This window comes from Acomys russatus, chromosome 26 (genome assembly GCF_903995435.1).
Source record: "Acomys russatus chromosome 26, mAcoRus1.1, whole genome shotgun sequence".
Classification (NCBI taxonomy): domain Eukaryota; kingdom Metazoa; phylum Chordata; class Mammalia; order Rodentia; family Muridae; genus Acomys; species Acomys russatus.
In genome coordinates this window covers 37,271,586-37,284,151 of record NC_067162.1, presented here as the reverse complement: position 1 = coordinate 37,284,151, position 12,566 = coordinate 37,271,586, and the positions used below count along the sequence as shown (strand labels likewise).

At 39.6% G+C, this 12,566-nt stretch overlaps 1 protein-coding gene across 1 annotated transcript in view; it reads right to left on the bottom strand.

The window, feature by feature from the left end:
• Cntnap4 (contactin associated protein family member 4) overlaps positions 1-12,566 on the bottom strand; it is a 288,717-nt gene that overhangs the window by 110,885 nt on the left and 165,266 nt on the right. The window contains exons 5-7 of the mRNA XM_051168839.1: positions 3,497-3,700; positions 2,688-2,872; positions 1,874-2,017 (exon numbers count right to left, since the gene is read on the bottom strand). Of these exons, the coding sequence (XP_051024796.1) occupies positions 1,874-2,017; positions 2,688-2,872; positions 3,497-3,700 (533 nt within the window). The remainder of the gene's footprint in view (positions 1-1,873; positions 2,018-2,687; positions 2,873-3,496; positions 3,701-12,566) is intronic.

Genomic DNA, 12,566 nt, shown 5'->3' with positions numbered 1-12,566 from the left:
AAGATGTCCAATGGTCAAAGAACTTGACAGGAAAACTTGAGAACTGGAGTTTACATCCCCAGAAACCCACATAGATGCTGGGTGGGCAGAGAGACCACCTGTAATTCCAACATCAGAAGCCAGAGCCAGGGAGACCCCCTGGAGCAAGCTGGCTGGCAGCACACGAGCAACTTGTGAATTTGGTTGCCAAATACAGCCTCAGTGAGTAAGGAGAGATAGTGACTTGGGATGTTTCCCAATAGTAGCTCCCAGCCTCTATTTGCCCACAATCATACATCTAAAAAAAACAAACAAACAAACAAACAAAAAACAAAACAAAGCCACACATATGCCTCCCCACAATGCACACTTATGTAGGAATATGATAAGCAGAGTGATGCTGGTTTAGCCCACTGCCCGGCTCTCTTTCAGTCTGTACCACCCTTATTTATCATGACAGCTGGTCCTGCTGGGTAGCAAGAAGCCAAGCTGATGGCCACCCTAGATGTGTGTCACGGATTTATAGGGACAGAAGGCACCCAGAAACAAGAGCCCCTGTACAACCCTCAGAAACCTTGTCTCTGTATAAGCCACAGATTCTCTGCCAAGACCAATTGGTCCATTCACACTGCAGCTTCAGACAGTTAGTGACCTTCTCCTGCCAGGCTTTCACTTCCTGGTTCCTCTGCTAAGTCCTAAGATCCAAGCGCAGAGAAAGGTGCTTTGTTTGTCACACACTCTGCTATTACTTCTCTGAATGAGACATGACCAAGAGTTAGAGCTAAATGCTGACATATTTCCATGGACCTGGGGTATGATGGAGCCTAGAAAATATTGCTATGTAGACAGCTTGGCAGCTACAATGTTGTACCAGCCTATAAGTTCTTTGTCTGTTATGAAGGATCATGATAAATAAAAATGTTGCTAGTATCTTGTTAATACATCAAGAAGCTACCCAATTGCAGAGGCTCTGTGCTCACCCAATGAGCTTCTCATGGAGTAACTTCCTAAAGAAGCAGAAACAAAATAACCAATCTACTGAGAGTAGTAATATCTTCACAAAACTGAGCCCACCACAACACAATTGATATCACACCACAATAAAACTTTAGAATATTTCCTATACTTGGTTTTTTAATTTACTGTTGTATGACAGTTGTCTCCAAATTCAAACATTCTGTCTAGGAGGGGATGGCTCATGAGGTTCAGGTAGTAAGCAAAACAGCATCACATGTCTTAGGAAGGTGAAGCTTACAAAACTCTCTGGAAGGCTTCTCGCCAGCTTTAAAAACATTGTTGTAAAGAACTACTGAAGGAAGGTTCTGATCAGCCAGCCTGTGAGGAGAGAGATCTTGAGTTGCAGCTCTGTGACTCATCATCTGTGTTGGGGTGGCCTTTTTAGTGAGGCAGCTGCTTTTGACTCATCCTTCTGTCTGTAAGTAACCTGGTACCCACACTCGCATCAGTTAACCCAGTAGAAATTCATTGGTTCACGAAGTAGGGCTTTGGTGCATTCGTTACTTTGGTCTGTCATGGGTTCCCTTTCTGGACTGGTGAGGCAGAGGTGTGTGTGTGTGTGTGTGTGTGTGTGTGTGTGTGTGTGTGTGTGTTTGTGCGCGCGCGCGTGTGTGTGATGTGTTGTGTCTCCCCAGGAAAAAAATCTATCATATATTTACTTCATATAAAAGTAAATATATGAAAATAAATATTTGAAAAATAGTTGTGGTTTGTGAATTACAATTCCCCTAAATAGAATTAATCTCCTATATGCTTACTGTCAACCAGAGAGAAATAAGAGTCAAGTCTAAAACATATCAAGCAAGATCTCAAATGGAGAAATGTTATTTGAAAAAAAATATATATCTTACTCATGCCTCCTCATGGAGATTCTTACCATGGTAATGATCTGAGGGCTGTGTTGCTTGGCCAAGCCAATGACGTCCACTCCATTATAAAAGAGGTTCTCCAAACATCCATGAAAATGTTTGTGCGGCAATAACACTGATTTTGCAGGTGCTGAGATCCCTCCAAAGCTGATCTTAGAAAGAAAAATGGCATCAATAATATTGTTTAGTGAGTTTATGATAACCTGTTTAAATAATTATGATTAGCAATTAGAACAGCAATCAGCATGCAGATAACTTTACAATGCCATATACAGAAAAAATTAAGATACTGACTTTTAAAAACAAATTTATGTGCATTCAGTCTTCATTTGTGTGACAGCTTGATTATTCTTCCAAGTTGCTAATCACACCTGGTTTTGATATTTATTGCTTAATGAAGAAAAACATACTTTTCTATTCACAGTAGAACTTGGTCTATTTAATAACATAGCTAATTATGATATTTTATTTTGTATACGTTTCTAGAACGCATTGCTATTTGCATATTTAAATTGGTTGTTAATGAATTAATCTGTTTGCTGTTACATTCTCTCATAAATCTGTATTTCTCAGGAGTAGAACACAAAGAAATCAGACCGTGCATTTTAGAGATTTTACATTTAAATATATAATAAATGATGGGCCTCAACTTCCATATGATAGGGAGTTTGGCCACTTTGGGAAAGATGCATCAGACTAAGGATTTACTCTAAAGGTGTGTTTTTATGGCTTTTTTTTTTTTTTTTTTTTTTTTTTTGGGCTAGGAAGTTAAACTGCGCATGTATCATCAAATCTGTATTAGTTGAAATGTAACCACCACACCTCATAATCAAGATCCAGGTAATTGAATTCTCCTTGGGCGTGGAAGTGATGCCTGTGCTCATCCACTGTAAAGTTGACCTGTTTGCCCAGTCTCTGGATGAGCACGGAATGCCAGTGTTGATCATCCAGCAGGCTGCCCAAGGTAAGGTTGATCGGGGTGAAAGCTGAGGTCAGTCTAGCTTCACCTATAAGGAAAAATAATGGCCCTGTGATTCAGTTAGATGGGCTGGGGCACTTTCCCTTGATGTACCAGCGTCTCTCACATAATTTGCAACCTCCTTCCACGCACACCACCCCGAACACTGGTATGGATTTACCTGAGGCCTGATTATAATGATCTCTCAACCTTGCTGTAATTTCCTTCGCTGTTAATTCTTTCTATTATTATTATTACCCATTGCAAGCTCGTTTTCTATGTAAATTTTATCTTTGATACAAGCTCATTATTTTTACTGCTGTAATATTTTTTTCAATGACCCATCCCATTCTTTACGAGGCTAGGAAATAGCAGTGGAGCTCAGGCAGCATTATGGAAGGGCATTCAGAGAGGGGTTGGTGTAGTTTGCAAGCATGAATCATATAGGCACTGGGCATGCGCACAAGTCCTTAAATGGTTAAAAAAAAATAAAAAGAAAGAAAAAAGAAAAAAAAAAAAAAAAGAAAGAAAAGAAAGAAAGAAAAAGAAAAAAGAAAAGAAAAAAGAAAAAAAGGTACATTATATGTCAAAAGAAGTGAGCTATGAAAACCTCAAGTTACATGAGTGATAAGCAATGGTTAGACCTCCCAAGAGCTTCTCCAAGTATTCTTACCTGAATTAATAAGTAAGAAAAGCTTCCCTCTTCTTAATTCTAGTGTAATATGATCTCCAGTAGGCCCTGCCCTGTGCAGTAGGATCCCATCACTCTCCATGGTTTTAAATTTCAAAGAAATGACATCTCTTATTGGACTCAAAGAGTTTTGATCAAATCTGTAGAGGAGGGAACTCTTCCCGTCAAGTTCTATCACCACTGACCCTAGGGACAAAGAGAGAGAGAGAGAAGGGCACCATTCTACGGATAAATGTGGTTTGCACGGAATCATGGTAACTACTGTGGTGAATGAGTGTGTGTTTGTGTGTGTGTGTGTGTGTGTGTGTGTGTGTAATATCAGACCAACAAATATCTAATTCCATCAAAACTCAGAATTGACTTAATTCTATCTTAACTATTTACAAAATTCACGATTTAGAAATACTCTTTGAATGCATGCCTCAAATTTTCCCATGTTTCTACAGGCTAGCCTTATTCCACAAAAGAAAAAAATCAGAAAATGACTGTAATGAGTATATATAATCACTTTATAATACATATTTAAAAATCAATAGTTTAATAATGGTCTTGGGCTGCCGAAATTAACTTTGGGGGCAGGAATCTCAAGAAAAATAGTTTGAATATCTCAAAATTCTTCCAGAAATATGATATTATCTATCAAAGATAAAATCCATTCATACATACACAGAATAATATATATGCATATATATAGAACCTAAATTATATATTCATATATATGTAATGTATATTACCACTTCAAGCACATATTGAATTGGCCTTATGCTCTGTCTTTATAATATTGTTTTCATGACTAAGTGATAGTATTTAAACACAAGGCTATTTTCTGATTTCTCAGGGGCATCGTTAGAAAGACATTAGTCTAATGGTTTTGTGAGGTTTATTCTACCGCATGTATGTCATGCTTTGACACCGACTTGTTTTTCAGCTTTCTGACAGTGTCTAAACTACTCAGCTCAGCTCATCCCTAAAAAGGTGTCATGTTGCACTGGTAACATAATAGTACACCTGTCAAAATCAGTTGCACCCCGAAAAAGACACAAAATAAAACCAATAATACTCTGAAATCCTCACTGAATTTTTCGTTTCATGAGTCAGACTTTTTTTTTTTAAGGTGATTAACCTTGGAGAGTACACATATATAACAAATGAAGAGGGTAGAAAAACCCAATCAAATAAGAAACTTTGTTTCCGCATATAAGCTGACTTCTTTCCATCATCAACATGACATAGTTTACTCAGCAAGTTTCAATGGATGAAATTATTATGGTATGTTATAGTAATATATAGATATTACTTCTACTGCCCAAGTATGTGTTGGATTCAAACTGACTACTGCACCCCAGAACTTGCACCTCACCATCCCCTAATTTTTTTTTTATTCACTTGTCTACGGAGCTATCCTTTGAAGACTCAGAGTCTTTTCTTTTACATCTTGTTAATATGCTTATAGAGGATTCATTCATGAAGTACACATGAATAAACATCACATTCCTCAGAAAGAATAACGTTAGCTGAACAATCATTCCTTGTTATATAGCTGAATGGATGTGCATGGTTAAAACATAACTCCTTGTCAAACACGAATGATGTTTTCTACCATTATTAGATAGCAATAAATTAAGAAAAATTTCAGCCAGATAGACTTTAAATGCTGACACATTTGGAGCAATGGAGTTATCTCTGAGTTAATGTATTGCTTAGAGGCAACTATCAGAGTAATGATTTTATTTTAGATAAAGACTATTTTTAGAATTAGCTGCCAAGAGATTTTCCCCCATAAAAAAAGCCTATGTTACTTTAGCCTACTATTTCTTTTTTTCTCTTTTTCCTCCTCACTATTGTTACTATTACATTATAATGGTTATATCCATCTTCAATGGTACCTCAAGCTTTGAGGCCTGAAATACTTCATCAGAAAAATAAAGTAGTGGAAAAAAAACTTGGTCAGTTGATGCCTAAAGCAATGGCGTATAATGTTTTATCCCTCAAACTGAAGCCATTTGCCATTTTCTCTGACTCTTACCTACGTCCAATCGAACAGGTGTATGTATGGCTACAAACATGCCCAATCTACTATGTCTGAGGTACTGCATGCTATATGTTGGGTTGAGAATAAGTATTCCCATATGGAACTGAGGTAGAGAGAAGATAAACAAATACGTCCTTAAACTCATTACAGATTGTAGCTGGAGGAGAAGACTGGGCCAGCTGCCTACAATGTGGAGAAACAGCTTGCACATGTGTCACACCTAACGATCTGAGTCTCAGACAAGTCCTTGTCAATAGCCTGGCCTCTCTTACATTGTCACACCCATATCTTCTCCTCATTAACCAGAGTGCTCTTGTGATATTTAATTTCAAAAAAGCTAGATAGTCTCTCGCTATGTTCCTGTTTTCTGTCATAAAGTAAAAATCTAAGCGTTGTTGAGAAACTACAATGACATGAAATAATTTAATGCTCTAACGTTAGAGGTGGGTTCCCTCCGGGGCCATCAGGGGAAAAAAGAGTAGAGAAATAGGGGGATAAGCGTAATAACAACAATCACATGACACATCTCACATGAATATAAGCAGTGCTTTTCAGAAGGATGGCAAGGACAGAAAGCCATCAAGTAGCACACATGTAATAGAAAGATAAAATTCAGTGGGATTCCTGATATTTTCATATTAATTGTTATACTCATTTGCAACCATTCACCTTTTTATTATTACATTTACATAGTTTTTTATGCAGGCATCTGACAGTGAAATATAGTTTTGAGCTATCAGCACAAATTGCTGTATTATGACACATAAAAACACCTTGCTTAGTTTTTTGTTGTTGCTGCTGCTGTTGTTTTTGTTTTTGTCAACTTGACACTAGCTAGAGTTTTCTGAGGAGAGAGAGCCACAGGTACAAAAATGACTCCATAAGATGGACTACAGGCAACCAACCATGTGGGTTGGTATTTTCTTAATTAGTGTTTCATGTGGGAGGGCCCAACTCACTGGTTCTTGCTCAGTCTGTATTCTTATTGACCCCAAGGCAGGTAGTTCTGAGAAATATAAGAATACAGACAATGGCCCTGCCTCAGGTCCTGCCTCCAGGTTCCTGCCTTGGGTTCCTGCCCTAACTTCTTCTGTGATGGGCTGTAATGTACAAGTATGGGTAAAGTCAATTCATCTCTCCCAAGTTGCTTTTGGTCACTTTTTTATTACAACAGAAACCTAATGAAGACATAAAAGTCAATGATAGAAACTTATGGAACTATCTTCTCTAACATATCCCCCCCTTTCATAAAAGAGCCTTCTGAGTTCATATGGTCCCTTGAATACACCAGGCCATGCCGAGTAGGCACTTTGCTAGGTGAGGTACCACGATGTCTTTACACTTATGTTTTGGAGAGGAAGATTTGTCTCGATGAGATAAAATACTTGACAGATAAAAAAAAAAAAAAAAAAAAAAAGAGGAGAGATTTCTTATAGCTCTTGATTTCAAAGGTCTCTGACACAGCCAGGGAGGCACTGTGGTGCTCAAGTGTGAGGCAGAGCTTCTCACATCACAGGGGAACAGGAAGCAGAGAGAGCAGAGAAAACAGGGGCCCATAGAAAACCTTCAAGGCCTGAATCTTGTGGCAGACTTCTGCCAACCAGGCCCCACCTCCTAAAACTTCCACAGCCCTTCACAAATATTACCAGCAGCAGGGGAACACGTGCTCAGGTACAAGCCTGGGGGACACCCCATATTCAAACAATAACAGTGGGGGTGGCTTTTTTCCTGACTCGCAGCAAATTACTTAAGCTCTTTCTCTTGCTTCTTCATGCGTGAAATGAGAGTAACGGTGCATTCTCCACAGGTTTGTTGTATGAGTGTTTACCCACGTAGTAACAAGTAATCAATGAATACTCATTGCTGCTAATGCTAGCCTATTATTTATTATTAGAATATTGAGTAGAAAAAGAGGTGCTCAAAATAATTAAATACTTGGGTGGACTTCTGTTTCTTTAAACCATAATGAATTTCTGAAGAGTGCACACATGTTCATACACACACACACACACACAAACACACACACACGCAGGTACACACACACAATACATACACACATACAATGCACATCCACGAGTACTCGTGCATGCATGTGCATGCATGTGTGTGCCCCCACGCCCCCCCCACACACACAATGCTCTTCAGTACCAGTATCATTGCCAGGTTATGCAGAGAAGGTGATTTGAGGCAGCTTTGGGTTCTCTGGCTCCTACTGGGTCTGAGCCGACTCACCACAGTAGTGGTTGGGAACCTGAATCCTCCTCAGTGAATGCTGCCATCTCAAATCTGCTTTTTTTAAAGCAAGAATTGAGGGAAGAGAAGGCTCAGAAAGACTGTAGGGTCAGACCAATTCTCCCTGTGACTCTCTGCTTTATTTATATGATGTAGAAATGTAATCTGCCATGGGATGGAAAGCTTTCCACCAGAAAATACACAAATGTCTTCCAGGGAGCTGCGTCGGAAGGAATGTTCGTGAAATGGGCACTCTGCCCTCCTTCCTTCAGCACATATTTATGGAGAGCTCTCCACGAGCACAGAGGCAGATGAAGCATTGCAGGAAAAACAAAGCATGCTCTTTTATATTTTTTCAAAGAGCTTACCATCCATGGGAAGACACACAGCCCTGCAATGCGATTATTCATGCCTTTGTTCAGAGTTTTGCTTCTGGATCAGGGCAGTGTCCCCAGAAAGATGCACAAGACAGTCCAATGGCAACAGCCTCTGAGAAGGATGTCATCTGAGCTGCAGGAATGCTTCACCTGCCTGCGCAGCAGACACTGCCTCTGCCTGCACATACTGCACACGCCAAGCCACCTCTCACTGTGATGTAGTCTCCTGTGGCTGACCCTTCCTACTCCCATCCCGGCAAATAGTCCTGCTCCAAAAATTTGAGCAATCTTGAATTTTGAAGAGCTGTCAGTTTTCAAAGCGATATCCTCCCCTGACCCCAAGTAGATTACTAACAACAACAAGAATAGAACCTAAAAGGATGACTTCTTAAACTGAGCTCTTCAGCCGGTCATGATAAAACTAACTGGACCGACAAGATGACTCAGTAGATAAAGTCTGCAAATTCAGACGACCCACGTTTAGTTTCCAGGACCCACTTGGTAGGAGGAAAAAACTGACTCCTGCAAGTTGATCTTTGTCCATGGGCATGGCACAGTGCACACACACACGCACGCACACACACACACACACACACACACACACACACACACACACACACACACACACACACACGTTGTGGATGTTTTGGTTTATATGGAAACATTTTTTTGTTTCAATCCCAGGTCCGGTATATGACTGCTTCGCTTTGTCCACAGCCGATAACTGCCTCCTGAGAGGGCACATGATGTTTGTCAACTGTGAACTACCTCGTGTGGGGGCGTAGTCTTTGTCCATGGGGATAAAAGCCACACCCAAAGAGAGACTGGGGGCTGTTGGTGCTTGCCCCTGCTGCTCCTGGTTGCTGTTGATACAGTTTAACAAGAAGAAATTGGGAGATATCCTGAAACTAGGATTGGACTTGCCCTAAAGAACCAGATGACCCTGGACTGTAGGAAGCAGCCAAGGGAAACTACGCCCTCTCTCCCTACTAATGTTCTTTCTCCCCTACCTTGTGATGAAGTCTTGGAAGGGATTGGGGTGGAATAAGGAGAAAGAGATTGAAGTGACCCCAAATAAAAATAGTTTAAAAGTAAGCCAAGACACACACATACACACATACACACATACACACATACACACACACACACACACACACACACACACATGAGAGAGAAGAGAGAGAGAGAGAGAGAGAGAGAGAGAGAGAGAGAGAGAGAGAGAGAGAGAGAGAGAGAGAGAGAGAGAGAGAGAAATATCCTGAGTATATTTTAAAAAAATAAACAAACTGAATAAATGTCTTTCTTGGGTACTCCATAAACACGCAACATCTTGAGCTCTGCCAGGTTGCCACTGAATTAGAAGGTGTGGACTCCCAGCTTGAGACCTGAGAACACAGATTCCTCCGGGAGCTTACTGAGATGACAGCATCTAGAAGATGTGACTGGAAGAACACATAGGTTACACAGGCCTGTTTTCTGAGATCAAATAACCTCATTGCCTACTGAATTGTACTGGGGAAAATGAATATGTTTTATTTATTTATACTACCATTGGTTCTTGCAGAAAGTTGCAGAGGTAGAAAAGAGTTTTTTCCTGAAAGATACTTCAGAATAAATTGATTCTGCAAGTTACACTATGAATCATAGCATTATTGATGAGGACTAAAAAACTTAAAAGGGAAAGATTGGAACAGAAAATGCATGAACTGGAAAATCATTCCTCCAATAAAAGAAAAATTAATTTTATTTAAAGGTCATGAAAGGATTCTTCTTGAAAAAAGATAATTAAGTCTTCTGTTCAATTGTGAAAGAATTATCCTGCAAAAAAAATATAAATTGAATAAGAATTTCCTCTGTAGGGGCTGGAGAGATGGCTTAGCAGTTAATGGTTCTTGCAGAAGACCCTGCTTTAAATCAATGAACCATGTCAGGCTTCTCACAACTAACCACAGATCCAGAAGGATCTCATACTCACCCTTTGACCTCAAAGAGCATCTGTACTCAGCTGTGCATACACACACACACACACACACACATACATACACACACACACACTAAAATAATTTTATCTTTAAAGATCAAAGAATAAAATTAATATAGACTTTCTGTGAGCTAGGGGTCATAGGCCAAACTAGTCTTGGTTAAAAATTATGTCGGCTTTTAACAGCAATCATACTGTTTCTTTATCTGAGAATTATTACCCATGAGTTACTAAACTAAGAAATATAAATCATATGGAATCACTGTTAAACTGTTAGATGGTGCGATATTCAAGCAGCAGGGTGATGGATAGGCACTTGAGACCTGCATTACTGAATCAGGTTGGAGACCAAGCACTCAAGAAATCAACAGGAAATGGGTTATACTATTTTTGCATAGAAGCATAAGGGAACCTAGGATGATTTAAGGGACTCTGACTTTTAAAACAACTCAAAATGAATACCATAAACGGAAGGAGGATTAGAAGCAAGCTCTACACGGAACCACAAAGAACAGTGGCTCTACTGCCAGGGCTCTAAATAGATGGAGGTAAAGTCAGGGATAGGCTGAGGTGCTGAACATGACTCCTGTACTTCAATATTCACCTAAACTAACTTTCTGTGTAGGTGGAACCAGCATCATCTGCTCTGGCGAGGCCATTTCAATGTGTCACGGGAAGACACAAGTTGAATTTCAGTCTCTCATTTTATTGGTGATGTCTACAATGTTGCTAAAGTTACCTAAATACTTTGTTTCCATATTTGGAAAATGAAGAGATTAAATCTCATGTTTCGTACTACCAAAGGTTCTGTGGAGATCAAATGGAAGCACCACAGCATCCCAACCTTGATGACAGTGATGCCATTTTTATAAGACTATCCGCAATCATTTGTTCATTTCAAAGATGTCTCTCTCCTTTAATCAACTGTTGCATTTTGCATGTGATGAATTTATGCTTTACGTACTAACTCATTATTTAGTTTATATGAAAATATCCTTAAATATTTACTTTTATTATGTGTATGTGTCCGTGTTAGGTTTATGCACATGTGTGCAGTGTCCTTGATGGCCAGAGAGGACATCAGATGCCCTGGAACTGGAGTTACAGGTGACTGTGTGCCTTCTGATATGGGTTCAGGGAACAGAACTTGAGCCTTCTAAAGGAGCTGAACATATTCTTAACCACTGGGCCATCTTTCTAGGAACTGTACAAAGATAGTTTTCATTAATCTGTTCATCAACTGCTATTATACGTGGACTATGCCACATACCTCTATGGAAGCCACTATTTCAACAATGATTACATCCTGTCCTCACAAGTCCTCCAATCTAAAGGAAAGGACATCAGTCTATTTCTTAACCCCAGAAGTACTTTCAAATTATAAGTGATATATGAAAGACAAGTGCGAAGTTACAGAAAGGAATGGAGTAGATGTGTTGAAATTAGCTTGGCACCCAGGTACCTCTCTGATGGCCTGATATTTAAGATGACTAGGTGAACACATACAGAAATGGAGGTCAGGCAAGGAAATGAAAGATAGTGAATTGGGAAGATGGAAAAGGCTGAAGGGATGACATTGAGGAAGGAACTGGAAATAGACCATAGGAAGTGCCATTTCAAGCAGATCACCAGATCATGGAGAGACCTGCTTCTGAGTTTCAGTATTTTGGTTTTGTACTCACCCCAAGCAATCAACCACTGATACTCAAGTACGGCTGTCACTTCTCAGTGCCCCTACGGTCTTCCCGTTCAAAGTCCAATGTTTAACAATTCTTCTAACTGGCAAACATGAAGTGCAAGGGTGGCCTTCCTAACACTACACAGATGCTACGAGTCTCTAGAACTGCATCCTCCACAGATCCCGCTTTCTCCTGGGTATCATCTCATCTTAGGTACGTGGTGTCCAAAAATTAGTGAAGGGTTAGCAGGGCGTTGGGGAGCCGGAGCCCTCAGTTGACGAACCTTCTTTTAGACATTCTCTTCTCAATCCCTAGCCTTTCTGGAAACCTGCAACTCTGACCTCTGTCTCCTAAGTCTTAAATGACTGGGAAACTCTCTGCTCATCCTTAGAAAACTGCCAGCTTATTACGAATCTTCTGGAATGTTCTTCTTGGCTATAGACTCCAATGTTTTGAAGTTTCTGCCTGCTTTGAAATGAATTTCAGGGCTCTGGGGCAGATTTAAAAAAAAAAAATGTCTATCTAGAATGTTTACTTCTTATAGGCAGTGAGTTAACCCAAACACAGCTATTCTGACTCAACATACCAAAAAGGAAGTTGTTTATCTTTTTTTGAACATGTGTAGTTACCACAATCCATTCATTTATCCAAAGTTATCAATAGGGCCTATTCTCAATGTTGTCATTTTTTCATATTATTTCCTAATTAAAAAGAAAAAAGGAATACACTCTGTTGTATTTAATAACAACAT